This window comes from Canis lupus, chromosome 11, assembly GCF_011100685.1.
Source record: "Canis lupus familiaris isolate Mischka breed German Shepherd chromosome 11, alternate assembly UU_Cfam_GSD_1.0, whole genome shotgun sequence".
NCBI classification, from domain to species: domain Eukaryota; kingdom Metazoa; phylum Chordata; class Mammalia; order Carnivora; family Canidae; genus Canis; species Canis lupus.
The window spans coordinates 20,151,282-20,173,806 of NC_049232.1; the positions used below are offsets into that span (position 1 = coordinate 20,151,282).

Consider the following 22,525-nt stretch of genomic DNA (forward strand, 5'->3'; position numbering starts at 1 on the left):
GTACACTTGTTATGAGGGGAATGTTTCTGTCCCCACAAAACTCATATGTTGAATCCCTAATTCCCAATGAAACTGATTTTAGAGATAGGCTCTGTGAGAAGGTGATAAAGGTTAATTGAATTAAGAAGGGCAAAGTCCTAATCTGAGAGTGCTGGTGCCCTTTTAAGAGGAGGAAGAGATATAAGAGCTCTTTTAAACTTCACACACAGAGAGAAAGGCCATGTGAAATCATAGCAAGAAGATGAACATCTACAAGTCAGAAGAAAGCCTTTCCAGGACTTGCATAAGTTATAAGTTAACATCTTGGTCTTGGACTTTCCAGACTCCAGGATTGTGACAAAATAAATTTCTGTTGTTTAAGCCGCCCAGTCTATGGTATCTTATTATCGCGACCCAAACAGACTAATAATAATGATCAGTACATACACACACAAAGTATTTCTATATGCTAGCAATTAATAGTCAGATATTGAAAAAGAATACCATTTATAATAGTATCAAAAATATAAAATACTGTCATCGGGTAGGAAATAATGACATCAAGTAGGAATAAAGACCCAAACAGTAAAAATTACAGAATAATTTGGAGAGAAATTAATTAAAGAAGTCCTAAAAAATGGATGGCTATACATTGTTCTTGAGTTGGAAGATTCAATATTGCCATGATATCAATTATCCCCAAATTAATCTGTAGATTCAAGGCAATTCTAATCAGAATTCCACAGGATTTTTTTTTGTTTTGGTAGAAATCAACAAGCTGATTCTAAAATTCATATAGACAAGCAAAGGACCTAAAGTAACCAAAACAATTGAAAAAGAAGAACAAAGTTAGAGGCTAACATTAATTTCAAGAATTATTATAGTACCTCATTATCCAATGCTCTGTGGGACTTACACAAAGATAGACAACAGTATAATCTCATACAAACTCATACAAATCCATGGATAAACATTTTTCCACAAATGCGGAAAGGCAATACAGTGGAAAAAGAATACTCAACAAATGTTGTTAGAATAATTGAATGTCTGTATGCAAATACATAAACAAACTTGAATCTGTACCTCACACCATAAGCAAAAAATTAACTCAAAGGCATTAGTGTAAAACTTTAAAACTTCCAGAAGAAAACCTAGGAAAAAATCTCTGTGACACTGGTTTAGGCAAAGATTTCTTAGATATGACAACAAAGGCATACTCATAAAAAAAAAAATAAATGAAAAAATTGACAAGTTGGACTTCATCAAAGTTAAAAATTATGTTCCTTAAGGGACGCTCTTTTGCAAGAAACTACATCTTATATGATTCCATTTATAACAAATGTCCAGGAAAGTTTACTCTAGACACAGAAAGTAGATTAGTATTTGCCTAAATACTGAGCATGAGAACAGGGCTTAACTGTAAATAAGTGTGAAGGATTTGAAGTGTTCTAAAACTGACATATGTAATTGTTGCACTACGCCATAAATATACTAAGAATCACAGAACTGTAAACTTGAAATGGGTGAATCTTATGATATGTAAAAAACACAAAAAGTCTGCTTTTTCATTTAAAAAAAAAAAAGATAGTGGAGGGGCACCTGGGTGGCTCAGTTGGTTACATATCTGCCTTTGGCTCAGATCATGATCCCAAGGTCTTGAGATCGAGCTCTGCATCAGGCTCCCTGATCAGTGGGGAGCCTGCTTCTCCCTCTCCTCCCTGCTTGTCCTCTCTCTCTTGCTATCTCTGTCACTATCTCTGTCTCTCTCTCAAACAAACAAATAAATAAATAAAATCTTTAAAAATAAAATCTTTAAAAAAAAGTGGAATGGATAAAAAGACAAGGTATGGACTGGGAGAATATCTTTCAAAGCATATATCAGATAAAGGATTTACATCAAGAATATATAAGGAACACTTCAAATTCTACAAATAAGAAAATCATTTTTTTAATGTGCAAAAGATATGAACAGGTATGTCACCAAAGTAAATATATAGATGACAAATAAGCACATAAAAATGTGATCAACATTATTGGTCATTAGGGAAATGCAAATTAAAACCACGGTAAAATATCACTTTATACTAATTGGAGAGGTTAAAGTTAAAAGACTGACCATACTAAAGGTTAAGATTAATTTAACTAAAGGTTCACATTAAAAGATTGACCAAACTAAATGCAGATGAAATGTTGATGTAGAGAAACTACAAGTCTCAAATATTTTTGGTGGAAATGTAAAATGGTAATACCACTTTAGAAAACAGTTTGGAAATATCCTAGGCACATTACCCAATAAGAAAGGAAATATACATCCATACAGTTAAAGAAGAAATTATACAGTAAGATTTTATTCAAAATTTTGCAATAGAGTTCATTCATTATGTTGTTATAGCTGAAACTAATGTAAGATTGCATGTCAACCATACTTTTTTTAAAAAGACACTATAATAGGGTATTATAATAGGGGAGAGAAATTGGGCTCAAATCCAAATACAGCAAATACAGCTAGGGATTTACAGCAGATGAAAAGAATGGAGGTCTCAATGGTTAAAAATTACTATGAGAAGACATCAAATGTAAGGAGATTCCTGTTAGACTGACCTTGTGATATCGTGATTTTTAAAAAAAGATTTATTCATCTATTTTTATTTGAGAGAGGGAGAGCATGAGCCAGGGGTGGGGGAGAAAGAGAGAGAGAGAATCTCCAGCAGACTCCCCACTGAGCTTAAGCCCAATACAGAGCCTGATCTCAGGACCCAAGCTGAAATCAAGAGTCAGCCACTCAACTGAATCAGTCATCCAGGGCCCTGATATTGTGATTTTTAATAAGAAAAATAGATTTTGTTTTCACTTCCATTGACAGCACGGAGCTCCTAAAACCCTGGGAATTTCCTAAGTGATAAGAGCAATAAAGGTGTTTCTGTTAATGTGATAGAACTTTTGGAATGCACCTAAGGGTGGGGATTGGTTGCTAGGCGAATCAATCCTGGATTAGAGGATTGAAACTTTCAGGCCAACCTCATAACCTCCAGGTAGGGTAGAGGGGCCAGAGACTTACTCAGTTGCCAATGGCCAATGATTTAATCAACTGTACCTATGTAATAAAGCTGTCACCAGCTAGACTCCAAGACACGACCTTTACTGCCCACCTGCTTGTAGTCACCAACCTTTGTCTCACATTCTTCCTTAAGCTCTTTTTCCAGTTTATCTCTTAACCCAGGCAAAGACCTAAGGGGCACAGGATCCTGAGATGGAAACCCAAACTACCCCTCCAACAATAATGACTGCCTGGAAGAAAAGCTTCCATGGCCCAAGCCACCCAGACCAGTTTGGGCTTAGCTCCCTTCATGACTCATGTCTACACAGATAAACTGTGGAATGACCAATGTAATGATGGACAGTTACCTTTACCTCGTTATAATGCTAAAATCCCTGCCCAAGGAGGAGCACCAGCCTCATTTACATAACATACAATGTATATATAGGCATGTCCCCTTAAGCCACATGTGCCACCTTGTGCCTCCCTCTACATATGATGACAAGACTCTCCTATCTAAATATTCATCCTAACCCTAAATAAAATTAACCCATTCACCCTTGCTGGGGAGTCACAGCTTTGTAAGTTATACTTCACAATCTCCTTATTCGCTGCAAATAGTTTTCTTTGTGGGACAACTCTACCTGGTATAGTTTCTACATGTGACTTTCAAGAAGAGAACCTATGTTAGTTTGGTTACAAAGCTTCCATAAAATCCCAAAAGAATAGGGTTCAGAGAGTATCTGGGTTGATGAAAACAAGGAGATTCAAGGAGAATGGTTACCTGCAAGAAAGCATGAAAGCTCTTTGCCCTTTCTTTATACCTTGCCCTATACATCTCTTTCATGTGGCTATTCCTGAGTTCTATTTTTTATAATATACCAGTAATATAGTAAGTAAAAGGTTTTCTGAGTTCTCTAATAAACAAATAGAATCCAAACAGGGGATCATGGGAACCTCTGATTTATAGGCAGTTAGTCAGAAGTAAAGGTAACAATTTAAATGTGCAAGTGGAATCTGAAGTGGAGGATGGTCTTGTGGAACTAGCCCTTTACCTGTGGAATCTGATGCTATCTTCAGTTAGATAGTGTCAGAATTGTGTTGAATTCTAGGAAACCCAGCTGATGTCAAACATATTACTTGCTGGAGGTATGGCAACTCCCTCAAGTTATGCCTTTTTCTCTTACTCTATCCTTCTGTTACTCTCTCTGCTCCGACAACCCATCTTTCTGGCTCTTTCTTTCTTTCCACCCCACTTCCTGTTCTCTCTTTTACTGCTCATCCTCTATGGCTCTTAGTTTTATGAATTTTATTTCTTCTTTTTTAATCGAGCAATGTACTTCCATGTATTTATCCTAACAATGAAATTGGTGATCACAATTTAAATATACAGATGAAAACAGAGTTTTGGATCAAAGGAGGCTAACAATGTTTCCTCTAGTTGTTTAATAGCCTCAAGTTCTGGGGCATCTGGGTGGCTCAGTCAGTTAACTGTCTGCCTTTGGCTCAGGTCATGATCGAGTCCTGGAATCGAGTCCTGTGTGCGTCAGGCTCCCTGCTCAGTCAAGAGTCTGTTTCTCCCTCTACCCCTTATCCTGCTTGTTCTCTCAATCTCTCTCTCAAATAAATAAATAAAATTAAAAAAACATAGCCCCAAGTCCTGACAATGTAGTGTTCAGGCTGTGGCAGCCTAATAGCCTTTATTTAGAATTGAACTGATGGCTGCCTCCTCATGTGGATGATGTCAGCCTCAAATTACAGACTTCTTAAAGTATCCCATACACAAAGTATTTAATATAACAGTAATCATTTATGTTAGTAATTAAAGAAGAAATAGAAAATACCTCATTTGAAGAGTTTTCTTGCAAATTTGAAACAGGAACAATTTCATTTGAATTAACATAATTGCTGACATTTGGAAGTAGTTCTTCAAAAGATGCTTTCTGCACTGAGGACAAATCAATCTATAAAAAAAATGTTACTCTTATAGAAGTCAAATGTGGCAGAAACAATTATTTTTACATAATTAAAGTTGAAATACTATCTCATTAGAAGCATTTTCTTGCAAAAAAGTTCAGAGTTTCTTTCTGAGGTGATAAAAAGATCTAAAATTGACTGTGGTGATGGTTACACATAATAGTGAATATACTAAAAAACACCGAACTTCACACTCTAAATAGGTGAATTGTATGGTATGTTAATTACATTTCAATAAAGTTGTTTTTTAAAAGCCCACTACAAAAAAAGTGTTAAACATGCAGTTACCATGTGACTCAGCAATTCTACTTCCTCTTCTAGGCATATACCCAATACAAATGAAAACACATATTCACACAAAAACTTGTACATGAACATTCATAGCAATATTATTCTTTCAAATGCCCCCAAACTGATAAATCAGGAAACAAAATATGGTATATCCTTACCATGGGATATTATTCAGCCATAAATAAGCGAGAAAGTACATATTATAAAATGGATGAACTTTGAAAACATTGTTAAGTGAAAGAAGCCAGACACAAAGGCCATGTATTATACAATTCCATTTATATGAAATAGCCAGAATAAGGAAACTTGTAAAGAACCCTTTTTCCCAGCTTGAAAAACTGATCTTTGGTTAATTCTCATGCTCTTTTTCACTAGGAACCTGATAAAGTTAACAATGCCAACATTGCTAGTGGTAAAAATGATGTCTGAATGATAAACTCTAGGTAGACTAGGAAGAACTATAAATGCACTATGAATCAATGATAAACACGCTATATGTAAATAAACTCTACAAAAAGCACCATAGTTTGGATTTCCCTGACTTATAATTTGGAGAGTCTCTTGTGGGGACCCTGGAAACTATGTCTGTGTGCTATTACAAAGGATACTGGACCTCATCTTCTTATATCTGAGCTGCTAAATAAACTGCTCCATGGACTTCTGTGAAGACTAATCCCACTGAAGAGGAACACCTGTTTCTGCCCTGCTTGTGAGTTGTATTCCTTTTGTTTACTTGAACCTAAGAAGAATTCTGGTTGGGTGAGAAATATTTAAACCATTACAAAGCAGCATTTTTTGCACTGGCCAAAAGGTGGAAGTAACCCAAATGTCGACAGACAGATGAATAGATAAAAAATATATATACACACAATGAAATATATTCAGCCTTTGAAAAGGAAAAAAATTCTGACACATGCTACAACATGAAGACACTATGCTAAAAGAAATCTATCACAAAAGGACAAATACTGTATGATTCTATTTATATGAAGTATCTAAAGCAGCCAGATTCACAAGAGGAAGGTAGAATTGTAGTTGATAAGGACTGAGGTATGGAGAAATGGGGACTTAGTGTTTAATTGTATAGAGTTTCAGTTTTGCAAGAAGAAAAACTTTGCAAGAAATTCGGCAGGGCACTGAGGTGGGCACTTGACGGGATGAGCACTGGGTGTTATTCTATATGTTAGCAAATTGAACACCAATAAAAAATAAATTTATTTTTAAAATAAATAAATAAATAAATAAATAAATAAATAAATAAATAAATAAAACCAAACCAACTTAACTCTTAAAAAAAAAAAAAAAAGTGATGGTTCCATAACATGTGAATGTACTTGAACTGTACAGTACAAAAGAGTTAAAATGGTAAATTTTAGGGGAGCCTGGATATCTCAGTAGGTTAAGTGTCCCATTCTTGATTTTGGCTCAGGTCACGATCCCACGGTTGCGAGATGGAGCCCCAAGTCAGGCTCTGCATTGAGAGCAGAGCCTGCTTAAGATTCTCTCTTCCTCTCTCTCTACCCCTCCCCCACCCCACTTGCGCACATGCACTTTCTCTCAAAAAAAACCAAAAACATTGTTAAAAATGGTGTATTTTACATCACATACATTTTGCCACAACAACAACAACAACAACAACAAATGAATGAAACCAAACAAACCAAACCCTGGTTGGTACTGCAGTATTCTACTCTTTCTTTAATGTACAGCAATATATAGAGTACTTCCAATGAAAGCATGTCTATACAACAGAAAAACACAGACATTATTCCCTTTGTAGAATATTCCCCTGGTGTGATAGAAACAGAATAACAAGGAGGAGGGGGAACCAAAACATAGATGCTACAAGTACCAAAGGCTAATACTTACCACCAAACCAGCAGTTTTCGAAGATGGAGTACTTGTTAAGAGGCCTCTGCTTTTCTTACCAGGAGTACTAGAATTTGTTCTCTATCAATGTTTTGTGAAATAGGGGATTCAATAGCAGAAATAAATAAACTAATTCAATACAGTAAAAACACAACATCAAATTAGTAGACTAGGTCATAATGTGCCATACTAATACAATTTTAATGTGCCAATTAAATTTTAAATCATTAGACAAGTATCTAAAGAATTTTCTGGCTTGAGCTAGGTCAAGCAACTCCTAAGAGTTCTGCATAGCACAAGAATTATACAAGAATACTTTGGGTGAAATCACTCTTAATAGTAAGATAAGCTAATTAAAGTTTTGAACTAGGAAATGGTGCTTCAATTATCTTTCTTAACTATTAAGAAAAGTATTTTAATTTTAGCTTTTGTTTAATTGCTAATATATTATTATACTTTTTATGGAAAGGGATTTTAAGTTATTTGTGAAGCTGTTAAAACATATATAATAAGGGTAATTGGTTTAAAATACATACATTTAAATATATATACTTCCATTTATGCAATATCAAAGTTAGAGAAATTATAAAGATTCATTTTCTATTTTTTTTAATTTTTTTTAATTTTTTTATTTAAATTCATTTTGCCAACATTCATTTTCTATTTCTTGAAGATGCAAAGAGGCAGAGAGAGAGACAGATGGATCAAGAAAGAGTGAGAGAGCAAGAGAAAGACAGGATCAGAAACCTAAAAGTTAGAGGGAGGGAAGGGGAAGGGAGAAAGGAAGGAAACAGAAAGAAAGGGAGAGAGGGAGGATAAGGAGACAAAAGAGAGAAAGACTGACAAGAGAGAAGAAAGGAGAAGACAGATGGAGACGATGGAGACCAACAGACTATGAACAGAAAGAGACTGGCAGAGAAACAAAGACAGAGAAGGAAAGATGGAGATCAAGACAGAAGAGAGACAGAGCTTGAGGCAGAGAGACAAAAATCAGAGAACAAGTCAAACAGGCAGAGCAGTGAAACAGAGTGACGGAGATACTCAAAAAGAGAGAAGACAGATAACTATTTCTAGAAATCAGCTGTCTCTTCAACTTTTAGATTCCAAGAAACAACCAGTCCCTCTGATAAATCTCTTTGAATAGGTATTTATTATATGCTGGCAACTTTGGAACAAAACTCAGAACTTCAACATCATAGGAAAGTTTATGTTAGGTTTCTTTTTTCTTTCTTTCTTCATTTCTTTCACATTTCCTTTCCTTTCCAGCTTAATGTCTCTTAAACTAGTTGTTTGTTCAAGATGTAATATGGGATTATTAGGAAAATTTGTATCAAAAAAAATGTTATGGGTATATTTACCTAGTACACTGAATATGTCAGCTGTCTAATATATTAGTTATTTAATCTTTTAACTTCTTCATCTGAACAATGGGGATTATTCTACCCCTAGGGATTATTGTGCAAAGATTACAAATAATATATGTAAAGAGAACCTACGGTGCCTATAGAGTAGGAGATACACAGTGATTGCTATTATTTACCATTGTGGCTGTCATGGAGGTGCTCTGGTCAGACCTCCTTGAACAAAGAAGCTGCTGTTAGCTGACAGCTACTTGCCCCCTCCACCCCCTAGCCCCTGCCCCGCATTGCAGCTTTTCTGGAATCTGCTTCAGCTTTCAGGTTGAGGCCATCATCTTCTAGGCAACCCTCAGCCAACGTTTGAGCATAGGAATCAATGTAAGAATCCTGTAATGGATCATCTTTGCTCCAGATCTCACAGTGGGAGTGCTTTTGGCAAAGGGCTGAGACTATTCCTGCCCAATGCTGCTTTCTTCTTGTTCCTTTCTCTGGTATTAGTCCCTCCAGTATACTACTTGAACTCAATTCTGTCTGAATATCTTCTCCCCAGTGATCCCAAGAGACACAGTTGTTAACTGACAATCCATTAAAAATAATCTGCCTGTATACAGCTGTAAATATAAAGTTCTCTGCATTTTTTCCTTGATTTGTTAAGAAGTTATGTATATCTATATCTTCCCAATAAGTACATTTTCTTGATATAGGCTCATCAAGAATTAGTTAATAGAAGGTCAGTGCTTACCAATGCAGGTTCCAGGGGTTGAGAAAATGGAACTTTGGTAATTGATCTACCTGCGTTGGTTTCAATAACAGACCTCTGGTGAGATGAAGGAATCTTGATTTTTAGATGATGAAAACTTAACTTTGTTTGAAAATTTGTATCTCTAGGTTCAGGACCTTTTTCAGGCTGAAATAAATTCATAATCATGAAATGCACTCTACAATACTATAAAAACATTTGTAGCACTTCTCAGATGTCTTATTTTATTGTGATAAAAATGTTATAATTATAATTAAAATAGGGCATATATATAAATCATATACACATATAAATTTATATATATAATTCTATCATTATTCCCTCAACTTGAAAAAGTTTTCAACTTAAAGATAAATATTTTTGTAAAAAACGTAAGGCTTTCTATACATTAAAAAATAAAATCTATTGAAAGACAAAACAACTTAAAATACACACAACTCAAAAAATTTCCCTACCACGTTTAAAGTAGTATCTCCCAGTGTTCTGTAAAAAAATTTGATAGAGATCTATCTGTCATTAGTTAAAACTAAATTTTAGAAAAAAACATCAAATACATTTGCAAATACATTTGTAAATGTATTTATTATGTAATAATCTTCATTTAAGAGACCAAAAGTACTCTCTAAGACATTGGGAAGCTGCAACTACAAGAAAGTGTGCTGCTTTACCAATTAATCCCTGCACTGAAAATTGCAGACTGCTGAGTGACTACTTGTCCTATGTACCTTGTTCAGGGCTTCTGAGATGTATTTATAATAGTATTCCCAGTTTACATATATTCAATATAACTGAGAAGACGTGATTTGAGTTGAGTCCTGAAAGAATGACAGTATTTTGAGTTGCGGCTGAGGGTATAAAGAGAAGGTAGAAAGAAGGGAGGTAGAGGAAGGGAGGAAAAGAAGGAAAGAAGGATAGAAGGAAGGAAGGGAGGCAGCCAGCCAAGGAACTATCAGGTTCATTCTAAGCAAAGAAAAGAGTAAAGGTATACAGCAAAGAGCAAAGTACTTATGGGCATCTACTGGTCCATTTCTCTCATGTGTGCCTTGCACACAGCTATTTCTCTCACTCCTGTCATTATGCTCAGTAATTTCATTACACAAGTTGATAATCCATCTAGCCAACTGGACTAGTTGCTTGACTTCTGCATTTTCAATAACATTTTCCCCTCATGGGATTTTAGTCACTCTGTAATCAATATAGCTTTTTATCATCAACAGAAATTACAGAATCACTAATCTGGATAGTTTCTTATATCCTTCCAATCCCTGTTCAATTATATTCATGATCTAAACTCATCCCTCAATGAAATCTCCAACTGACTGAGCCTACCATTTATCTTCATACATTATCCTTCTCCTGTAATTCCTTCCTCATCTACCACCATCCATCATTGTCATTATCTCTTTCTCCTTCTATCACAGGTGTCTGACAAATCCCCAATGCCAGATGACTCCTCATATCAATATCCTCTATATGTCCACTGCAACTAAGTGCTGGGAAAATCATGCAGTCAGGCATATCAAAGTCACCACAAACTCAAAAGGAGCAACCACAGAGTGGCAATTCTTCTACACTTCTCTAGCTTCTCATGATTATTTCATTCTCATCCCATTTTCCTTAAACCTCTAGCCTCCTTCCCTCTACCATTCTCAACTGACAGTCTTACCTCACACTGCCCCACAACAATAGAAGCAATCAAACAGATGTGACCACTTAGGACTCAATTTTGGGTGCCTGGTACAAACTAAAAATGTGGGGCCTTTTGTTTAAAAAAAAAAAAACTATTAAAACTGTCAAGGCAAAAAAAAAAAAAAACTGTCAAGGCAACAGAAGAGCATTAAATGAAGTGTGAGATCCTTCTAAGCACAAAGTCATGTGCTACCACTACATTTACAAATACAGCACAATGGTAATATCACTCCTCTTTTACTTTTTTTAAAGACTTTATTTATTTATTCACAAGAGACACAGAGAGGCAGAGACATAGGCAGAGGGAGGAGAAGTAGGCTCCGTGCAGGGAGCTCGATGTGGGACTCAGACTCCAGGATCCTAAGACTCCAGGATCATGCCCTGAGCCAAAGGGCAATTGCTAAGCCATCCAGGCGTCCCAATCACTCCTCTTTTAAAGGCCAGTCCTTTAAAAAGTCCTTGTATTTTGGATCCCATCTTTCCTCATCTTTTCAAAGACTTCCCTCTTCCACATAATAGTATATGGAATTTGTTGAGATTTTCTTAAACTGCTTTATTGAGATATAATTCACATACCATAAAGCTCACCCATTTTTAAAAGTAAAATTCAACAGTTTTTAGTATATTCATTTTTAATTTTTATTTATCTTTTTTATTTAAATTCTAGTTAACATACAATGCAATATTGGTTTCTGGAGTAGAATTCCACGATTCATCAATTACCTATATCACCCAGTGCTCATCAAAAGAAGTGCCCTCTTTAATACCCATCATCTAGCCCATCCTCCACCCCTTCCCTCCATCAACCCTCTGTTTGTTCTCTATTGTTAAGTCACTAACAGCTTGTTTCCTTCTCTCCTTTTTTCTTCGTTTCCCCCTTCCCATATATTCATCTGATTTCTTACTTAAATTCCACATATGAGTGAGATCATATAGTATTTCTTTCCCTGACTTATTTTGTTTAGCATGATACACTCTAGTTCCATCCACGTGATTGCAAATGGCAAGATTTCATCCTTTATGATGGCTAATATTCCATTTTGTGTGTGTGTGTGTGTGTGTGTGTACCAAATCTTCTTTATGCATTCATCAGTCGATGGATGTTTAGTCTCTTTCCATAATTTGACTTGTTGATAACACTGCTAAAAACACTGGAGTGCACGTACTCCCTTAAATCTGTATTTTTGTATCCTCTGGGAAAATACCTGGTAATGCACTTGCTGGATCATTGAGTAGTTCTACTTTTAACTTTTTTAGGAACCTTCAAACTGTTGTCCAGTGTGGCTGCACCAGTTTGCATTCCCATGAACAGTGCACAAGGATTCCCCTTTCTTTGCATCCTTGCCAACACCTGTTGTTTCTTGTACTAATTTTAGCCATTCTGACAGGTGTCAGATGATATCTCATCATGGTTTTGATTTGTATTTCCCTGATGATGAGTGATGTTGAGTGTCTTTTCCTGTGTCTATCAGCCACCTGGATGTCTTCTTTGGAAAAGTGTCTATTCATGTCTTTTGCCCATTTCTTAATTGGATTATTTGTTTTCTGGGTGTTTAATAAGTTCTTTATAGATTTTGGATACTAACCCTTTATAAGATATGTCATTTGCAAATATCTTTTCCCATTTTTTAAACCCCGCTGTGCAAAAGCTTTTTACCTTGATGAAGTCCCAATAGTTCATTTTTGCTTTTGTTTCCCTTGCCTCCAGTGAACTCAAGTAAGAAGTTGCTACTACAGCCAAGCTCAAAGAGATTTCTGCCTGTGTTCTCCTCTAGGATTTTGATGCTTTCCTATCTCACATTTAGGTCTTTCATCCATTTTGAATTTATTTTTCTGTATAGTGTAAAAAAGTGGTCCAGTTTCATTCTTTTGCATGTCACTGTCTTGTCTTCCCAACACCATTTGTTGAAGAGACTGTCTTGTTTCCATTGGATATTCTTTCCTGCTTTGTTGAAGATTAGTTGACCATATAGTTGTGGATCCATTTCTGAGTTCTCTATTCTCTTCTATTCATCTATATGTCTGTTTTTGTGCCAGTACCATACTGTCTTTATGACTACAGCTTTCTAATACAGCTTAAAATATAGAATCATGATGCCTCCATGATGTTTTTCTTTTTTTTTTTTAAGATTTTATTTATTTATTCATGAGAGACACAGACTGAGAGAGAGAGGCAGAGACATAGGCAGAGGGAGAAGCAGGCTCCTCACAGGGAGCCCGATGCAGGACCTGATCCCGGATCCTGGGATCACAACCTGAGTCAAAGGCAGGTGCCCAACCGCTGAGCCACGCAGGGATCCCTATTTTTCTTTTTCAGAATTGCTTTGGCTATTCCAGGACTTTTGCAGTTCCATACATATTTTAGGATTGTTCTCGCTCTGTGAAAAATGCTGGTGGTATATTGATAGGGATTGGAGTAAATGTGTAGATTGCTTTGGGTGATATACACATTTAAACAATGTGTGTTTTCCCAATCCATGAACATGAAGAGTGGTCGCTTTCCTACTTGTAGACTTGCAGGTTTTGTTCTTGAAGGACTGATTTCTTGGGTGCTCAGAAACATTTGATAACTACCTAGCTATATTAGAGGAACAAGACAAGGTTAGAGTCCCCCTAATCCTCTGCCATCTTAACTCCTCCTCCACCACAGCCTAATTTTAGAATATTTTGTTCCCTCTAAAAGAAACTTCATAACCTGTAGAAGTAAATCTCAATTTCACCCCAGCAGACTTACATAACCACTAATCTGTGTTTTTCTTTATTTGCCTACCCTGGAATTATATAATACGTGGTCTTTTCTGACTAGTTTTGTTTTCAAGGTTCATGGAAGTTGTAGGATGCAATAGTTATTATTATAATTTGTTACTGTCTATCCTGTCAATTATAGTCATAATGGATATGAAGTAATATCTCATTACGGTTTTGATTTGCATTTCCCTAATGACAAATAATACTAAGCATCTTTTCATGTGCTTATTAGCCATTTGTATATCTTGTCTGGAGAAATATAGGGAAGTTCTTACACACCAGCATCCTGAAGATGATAAAACTAGTCAGGAAGAAATACTTGCTAGAAACACAGCTTTTGAGAAGAAACAGGTCATACAAGCGCATAAGAAATGACATTAACTGCAAGATGTGACATATTTAAATTACAGGATCCTTGATTTGTATAGACATCTGTGTGTGTGTGTGTGTGTGTGTGTTGTACATGTGTACATGAATTCATGGAGAGTGAAACTGAGGAAGTTTGCACATAAGCAGGAAAGGGAAGTGTAACTAACGGCTAACTAGGAGTCACTTAGACAAAGTGAAGAAGCATGGAAAAAATAAACAGAATGTATGGGGAAGATGTTTTATTGTTTTAGGCAAAAGAAGTGAAATTAAGGTCAATTTCAACTAGATCTCTAGGTTGCAGGAGCTCCAGTTGCCTAGTGGGTTACATTCAGCTATCCCCTCTTCCTCACTTCCATTATTCCATTAGCCCTAAAAAATGATTTAGTATATTCTGTCTTTAAAACACACAAAAAATATTTCCTCTGACCCTGCCTCTCCTTCTAGTTATTGTGCTTTTTCTTAATTTCGTTTCAGAGTCAAGCTCTATGTATAGTCATTACTTCCTCACTTTCTTTTCCCCCACCTTTATTGAGGGAAAATTGACAAATATAATTGTATATATTTTAAGTGTAAAAGTAATGATATGATATACATAAAAATGCCAAATGATAATCAAAACCAAGATAATTAACATATCTACCATCTGACATATTAGTTTTGTGTGTATATGGCGAGAAAGCTTAAGATCTACTCTCAGTAACTTTCAAGTATATAATACTGTATTGTTATCATCACAATGCTGTACATTTTAGATCTTCAGAACTTATTTTCCTTATAACAGAAAATTTGTTTTTTTTTTTTGAAAATTTGTACTTTTTGACCTACATCTCTCCACTTCCCAAGACCCCAAGACCCTGGCAACTACCATTCTATTTTCTATTCCCTGTTTCTATGAAATTGGCTTTGTTTTGTCTTTTGTTTTTTAGGATTACACATATAAGTGATGCCATGCAATATTTGTCTTTCTCTGGTTTATTTCATTTAACATAATGTCCTCCAGGTTCATATTTGTGGTTGTAAATGGAAGATTCTCTTCTTTGTGACTTAATATTCCATTATCTTTATCTATATCTATACCATACTTTCTTTATCCATTCATCCATTGAAGGACATTTAGGCTGTTTCCATATTTTGGTTATTGTGAATAATGCTGTAGTAAACATGGGAAAGCAGATATCTATCTGCTTGAGATACTGATTTCATTTCCTTTTTCCTTTGGAAGTAAGACTACAGGATCACATGGTAGTTCTATTTTTTTTTTTTTTTGAGGAGACACCATATGGTTCTCCATAATATTTGTACCAATTTACAGTCCACTAACAGTATTTAAGGATTCCCTTTTCTGCACATCTTTGCCAACATCTGTTATCTCTTGTCTTTCTGATAGTAGTTATCTTTACAGGTGTCATTTGTGGTTTGCATTTGCATTTGTCTGATTACTAATGATATTCTGCACCTTTTCATGTACTTTTTGACAGTGTGTAAATCTTCTTCAGGAGACTGTCTATTCAGGCATTTTGCCTGTTTTTTAATGGTATTATTTGCTTCTTTTGGCACTGAGTTGTACAGGCAGGTTCTTTAACTATTTTGAATATTAACTCCTTATAAGATAAGTGATTTACAAATATTTTCTTCCATTTTGTAGCTTGCTTTTTCAACTTAATAATTAATTCCTTTGCTATGCAGAAGCTCTTTAGTTTAATGTAGTCTCACTTGTTTATTTTAGTTCTTCTTGCATGTTCTTTTGGTATCTTATCAAAGAAATCATTGCCAAGACCAATGTCAAGAAGGCTTCTCCCTATGTTTTCTTCTAGGAGTTTTATGGTTTCAGATCTTACATTTAAGTTCTTAATCCATTTTGACTTAATTTTTTGAGTGGTATAAAAATGGGGTCCTGTATCATTTTTTTGCATTTAGATATCCAACTTTCCCATTAGCATTTATTGAAGAAATTATCCCTTCCCCAGTTTGTGTTCTTGGCTCCTTTGTCAAAAATCAGTTGGCTGTATACACATGGATTTATTTCTGTTCTCTCTATTCTGTTCTACTGGTCTAAGTGCCTCTTTTTATGCCAGTACCATATGTTTCCATTTCTGCAGCTCTGAAACATATTTTGAAACCAAGAAATGTGATACTTTTCAGCTTTGTTCTTTCTCAAGATTGGTTTGGCTATTTAGAGTCTTATGTGGTTCCATACAAATTTTAGGATTCTTTTTCTATTTCTGAGAAAAATGTGATTGGAACTTTGAAAGAGATTACACTGGCTCTGTAGATTGCTTTGAGTAGGATGGACATTTTCATAATATTAATTCATCCAATCTAAAAACGTGGGATATCTTTCCATTTATTTGTATCTTCCTCAATTCTTTCATCAATGATTAGAGTTTACAGTATACAGGTCTTTTATCTTCTTGGTTAAATTTATATCTAAGTATTTTACTGTTTTTGATGAGATTCTGGATGGGAGTTTTAAAGGAAAAACCACAGTCTTCCCTCTGGTGAATTTTTCTCTTGTGAGTGTCCTTTACTACTCACACTTCAGTACTTCTGGTTACTAAATGTGTTTGGCAGTTTCCCCACAACCAGAAAATTTCGGCAACACCAGCTAGGTGTCCTACAATTCAACTCAACTCTAACACTGTCTACCTGGAGATGGGGTCAGATCCCATAGGTTAGGGGTTCAGTCCCACAAGACTGCTCCCACCCTGCTTCAGATGCCAAACACAAGTAGTAGGTCCCTAGATTATCCTCAACTTCTGTACAATTTGCTAAAAATTGGAAGCCTCCATCACCCCATCCTCAGGTTCAAATAATTTGCTAGAGCAGCTCATATAGCCCAGGGAAACACTTACTTACATTTACTAATTTATTAAAGGATATGATAAAGGATACATAGAATGAGGTTTGCGAGGGTCTTGAGTTAGGAACATTTGCCACCATGGAGTTCTGCTCTGTCACCCTCCCAAAATGGTTGTGTTCCTCAATCTAGAAGCTCTCTAAATCCCCTATTATTGGAATTTGTATGGAGGTTTCCTCATGTAGGCATAATCAGTAACTAACTTTATCCCAGTCCCTTTCCCCTCTTTAGAGAAGGGGGTGGCTGGGTTGAAATTTTCAAGCATCTAATTATGGCTTGATCTTTCTGATGACCAACCTCTACCCAGGAGCCAACTAGGAGTCCACTCAGAGTTGTTGCATGACCAAAAGATCCTCTAGTATTTTTTTAAAGATTTATTTATTTATTAAAGAGAGAGAGAGAGAGCAGGCAGGGACAGAGAGTCCCAAGCAGACTTCACACTGAGCATGGAGCTGATGTGGGGCTTGATCTCACAATCCCAAGATCAAGACCTGAGCCAAAACCAAGAGTGGGCACCAAACGGACTGTGCCACCCAGGTACCCCAAAAAGATCCTCTAGTATTCTTATCAATTAGGAATTGGAAGGATTTTAGGAGCCCTGTGTGAGGGATGAGGCAAAAAACACTAAATAATAAAACAAGAGATGCTCCTGGTGTTCTTATCACTTAGGAAATTACAAGTGTTTAAGAGCCCTATGCCAGGAAATGGGGACAGAAACCAATGTATATTTTTTCTCTTATCTCACAGAATTGCTTCATAATTTGTTTCAAATAGTTTCATGCTAGTGTATAGAAACACAACAGATTTTTGTATGTTGATTTTGTATTCTAGAACTTTACTAAATTTATTTATTCTGGCAGTTTTTCAGTGAAGCCTTTAGGGTTTTCATTAAACAAGATCATGCCATCTACAAACAGATAATTTTGTTTCTTCATTTCTTATATGGATGATTTTTATTTCTCTCAGAGCAATTACCTAATTGCTCTGGTTAAACTTGCAGTAAGTACCATGTTGAATAGAAGTGGCAAAAGTGAACATCTTTTCTTATTCCTAACCTTAGGCAAATGGTTTTCAGCTTTTCACTGTTGAGTATGATGTAAGCCGTACACTTGTCATATATAGGCTTTATTATGTTGATGTACATTCCTTCTACACCCAATATGTTGAACAGTTCTATCATGAAAGGATGAACTTTGTCCAATGCTCTTCTGCACCTATTGAAATGATCATATGATTTTTATCCTTCATTCTGTTAATGTGGGTTATTATATTAATTGATTTTATGTTGAACTATCCTTGTATCTCAGGGATAAATCCTATTTGATCATGGCATATAATCTTTTCATCATGCTCTTGAATTTGGTTTGCTAGTATTTTGTTGAGGATATTTACATCTATTGTTTATTAGGGATATTGGTCTGTGATTTTCTTTTCTTTCAGTGTTTTTTTAAAATTTTATTTATTTATTCATGAAAGACTCAAAGAGAGAGAGAGAGAGAGAGAGAATGAGGCAGAGACACAGACAGAGAGGGAGAAGCAGGCTCCATGCAGGGAGTCCGATGCAGGACTCGATCCCAGGACTCAAGGATCATGACCTGAGCCGAAGGCAGACGCTCAACCACAGAGCCACCAAGGTGTCCTTCTTTCAGTGTTGTTGCCTGGATTTGGCGTCACAGTAATTCTGGCCTTGTAAAATGAGTTTGGAAGTGTTCCTTCCTCTTCAATTTCTTAGAAAAGTTAAAGAAGGATTGGAATTAATTCTTCTTTAAACATTTGGTAGACTTCACCAGCGAAGTCATCTGGTCCCTTTTATTTGCTGGGTGGTTTATTATTACTGATTCAATTTCCTTGCTTTTTATTGTCTGTTCAAATTTTCTATTACTTCATGATTTAGTCTTGGTAAGTTTCTGTTTCTAGGAATTTATCCATATCTTCTAAGTTGTCTAATTTGTTGGTATATAATTATTTATAGTAGCCTGATATGTTTCTTTGTATTTCTGTGGTATGAACCATAATGTCTCCTCTTTCATTTATAATTTTGTTAATGAGCCAATTCTTTCTTTTTTAGACTAGATAAAAGTTTTTCAATTGTTTATCTTTTAATAAAACCAACTCTTACTGAGGTGGGCACTTGACGGGATGAGCACTGGGTGTTATTCTATATGTTGGCAAATTGAACACCAATAAAAAATAAATTTATGAATAAAAAAAACCCCAACTCTTAGTTTTGTTAATGATTCTTTTTGTCTTTTTAATCTCTATTTCATTTATTTCTTATTCTTGTTTTCTTCTGCTTTGGACTTTGTTCTTTTTCTAATTCCTTCCCATATAAGGTTAGGTTGCATGTTTGAGATCCTAAATTTTTCTTAATATGGATATTTGTCACAACAAAGTTCCCTCTTAGGTTACTTTTGCAGCATCCCATAAGTTTTGGTATGTTGTATTTCCATTTTCATTTGTCTCAAGATTTTTTTTTGATAGCTCTTGATTTCTTCTTTGACTCATTAGTTGTTCACAAATGTACTGTTTAATTTTCACATATTTGTGAATTTTTCTCCTTTCCTTGTTATAAATTTCTATTATCACACCATATGTCAGAAAAGATACATGACATAATTTCAATCTTCTTAACTTTGTTAAAACTTGTTTGGTGATGCAACATGTGATCTATCCTGGAGCATGTTCCATGTACACTGACAAGAATGTGGATTCCACTGTTGTTGAATGAAATGTTCGTTATATGTGTGTTAGGTCCACTTGGTCTAAATTGTTCAAATCCATTATCTCCTCGATGATTTTCTGTATGGATATTCTATGTATTGTTGAATAGTAAGGTATTAAAGTATTCTACTACTATTGCACTGTTGTCTATTTCTGCCTTCAGACTTGTTAATGACTAATATATTTAGGTGCTTCGGTATTGGATGTTTATATATTTACAACTGTTATACCCTGTTGATGAATTGGCCCCTTTATCATTATGTAATAACATTGTCTCTTATTATAGCTTTTAACTTAAAACCTATTTTGTCTGATATATTAAGTATAACTACTCCTGATCTATCTCTTCTATTTTCCACTACCATGGAATAATTTTTTCCATACCTTCACTTTTAGCTTAATTGTCTTTAAACCTTAAGCAAATCTATAAGACACCAGGGTGGCTCAGTTGGTTAAATGTATGATTCTTGATCTCAACATCATGAGTTCAAGGCTCCTGCTCACAAAATAAAACAAAACTTAAATGAATCTCTTGTAGGCAGCATATAGGCATATAGTTGGGCTATTTTCTTATTCTCCCACTTTTTGTCTTTTAAATGGCAAATTTAAATCATTTAACTTAAAGTAATTCTTGATAGATAAGAACTTATTGATAGTAAGGACTATCATCATTTTTTAATTGCTTTCTGGTTGTTCTGTACATGCTTTATTCTTATCTTCCTTTCTTGCTGTCTTTGTGAATTGATTTTTTTTTTTTTTTTTGTAGTGGTGTGCTTTGCCTTTTTTCTCTTTACCATGTGTACGTCTCTTTAAGACTTGTGCTTTGGATTGCCATAGGGCTTTCAAAATAGTTAGGATGGTCTATTTTAAGGTGATAATTTCAATTGCATAAAAATGTCCTACACATTTACTCCCCATCTCCACATATGTTTTATGTAGTTGGTATCCAAATTTAGTTCTTTTTATATTTTATATTTCCTTCTTTTCTGTTAACTTTTCAATCTATTCCAATCTGGCTTGCCTCTCAGCAGTCCACTAAAATTCTTACTAAAGTCGGTTTCCTTCTTGACTCTGAATGCAACTGACTTTTTAAAATTTAATGAATTTTTTAATAGAAGTTTGAGTTTCACAGCAAAATTGAGCAAAATGTAGAGTTCCCATATAGCACTTGACCCTACATGTACAACCTCCCTTATTTAACATAATGTACCACAGTGCTACATTTATTAAGATAGTTAAACCTATACTGACATGTTATTTTCCTTCTCCCTGAAAAACTTCCTTTAATATTTTTTAAAGGCAAGCCTACTGGCAACAAATTATAATTTTTGTTCACATTAGAAAGTCATTAATTCTACTTCACAATTTCATGGGTATAGAATTCTACGTTGGTGGGTTCTTCTCTCAGGACTTTAAATATTTCTCTTCACTCTTCTTGCATGATGGTTTCTATGGAGAGATCTGTAATTTTTACCTCTGCTCTATTTCTATAAACAAGGTGTTTTTTTCCCTCTGGCTTCTTTCAAGATTTTTTTCTTTATGTTTGAATATGATAAATCTAGGTATAGTTTTGAAAGCATTTATCCTGCTTGGTGTTCTCTGAATTTCCTGAATCCATTGTTTGGTATCTAACATTAATTTTAGGAAATTCTCAGTCATTATTGCTTCAAACATTGTTTCTGTTCCTTTCTCTATTTCTTCTCTTTCTGGAATTTCAATTATGTGTATGTCATACTTTTTGTAATTGTTCCACATTTTTTTAATATTCTGTTCTCTTTTTTTCAGTCTTTTTTCTCTTTGCTTTTCAGATTTGGAAGCTTCTAGTGTCATATCCTCAAACTCAGGTATTCTTTCTTCAGCTATGTCCAGTCTACTAATAAATCCATCAAAGGCATTCTTCATTCTTGCTATAGTATTTTTTATCTCTAGCATTTCTCTTTTTATCTTTCTAAGAATTTTCAATTCTCTGTCTATATTATCTACTTGTTCTTGCATGTTGTCTACTTTTTCCTATAATGCATTTAGCATATTAATAATAGTTATTTAAGGGCACCTGGGTGGCTCAGTTGGTTGAGCATCTGCCTTTGGCTCAGGTCATCATCTCAGGGTCCTGGGATAGATCCCTGCATTGGGCTTCCTGGTCAGCAGGGAGTCTGCTTCTCTCTCTCTCCCTATGCCCCTCCCCCTGCTCATGTTCTCTCTCTCTCTCAAATAATTAAGATCTTTATAAAAAATAATAGTTATTTAAAATTCTGGTTTGATCATTCTAATACTACCATCACATTTGACTCTGGTTCCGATATCTATTCAGTCTCCTCAAACTGTGTTTCTTGCCTTTATTTAATAAGCCTTGTAATTTTTTACTAAAAGGTAGACAAGATGTACTGGGTAATGGGAACTGTGCTGAACCGGCCATTAGTAATATATTGGCAAGGTGTAAGTCATAGTGCTATGATTAGGTCTTTTTTGTTGAGCCTGTGCCGTTGGAAGGTAAAATTCAGCAGTATTTCCTAGTCCACACACCTCCTTAGGTGGGACAGGACAACTAGACAGAGCTGTATATGGGTATTTCCATTCCCCCATGTGTAAGGCTAGAGGGAGCTGGAATCAGAGTATTTTCCTTTCCTCATTTGAAAAAACAGAGGTGGCTGAAGTTGAATATTTCCCTTCCCCAAGGTAGGTTAGACTCTACTAAAACCCCAACAAGTTAGACTCTAGTGAAACATTTTCTTCTGAGGGAAGACTTTGTTAAGAACAGAATATTCTAGTATATTTCAGAACAGTTCTTTTCCCCTTCCCACTACCAAAAGCATAAGGGGATTTTTCTCAGATATGACTGTGAGATCTGGTAAAGGTCCTTCCTAAAGATA

At 35.3% G+C, this 22,525-nt stretch overlaps 1 protein-coding gene across 6 annotated transcripts in view; it reads right to left on the reverse strand.

Annotated features, from left to right (window-relative positions):
- MEIKIN (meiotic kinetochore factor) overlaps positions 1–22,525 on the reverse strand; it is a 77,829-nt gene that overhangs the window by 13,495 nt on the left and 41,809 nt on the right. For 2 of the 6 annotated variants that reach the window (XM_038552099.1, XM_038552098.1), the window contains 3 exons: positions 9,254–9,418; positions 7,154–7,234; positions 4,861–4,980 (listed from right to left, as the gene is read on the reverse strand). In XM_038552099.1, coding sequence (XP_038408027.1) covers positions 4,861–4,980; positions 7,154–7,234; positions 9,254–9,418 — 366 coding nt within the window. Of the gene's footprint in view, positions 1–4,860; positions 4,981–5,442; positions 6,036–7,153; positions 7,235–9,253; positions 9,419–22,525 lie in introns of those variants that run through there. The other 4 variants (XR_005366659.1, XR_005366660.1, XR_005366661.1 and 1 more) reach the window with 4 other exon arrangements.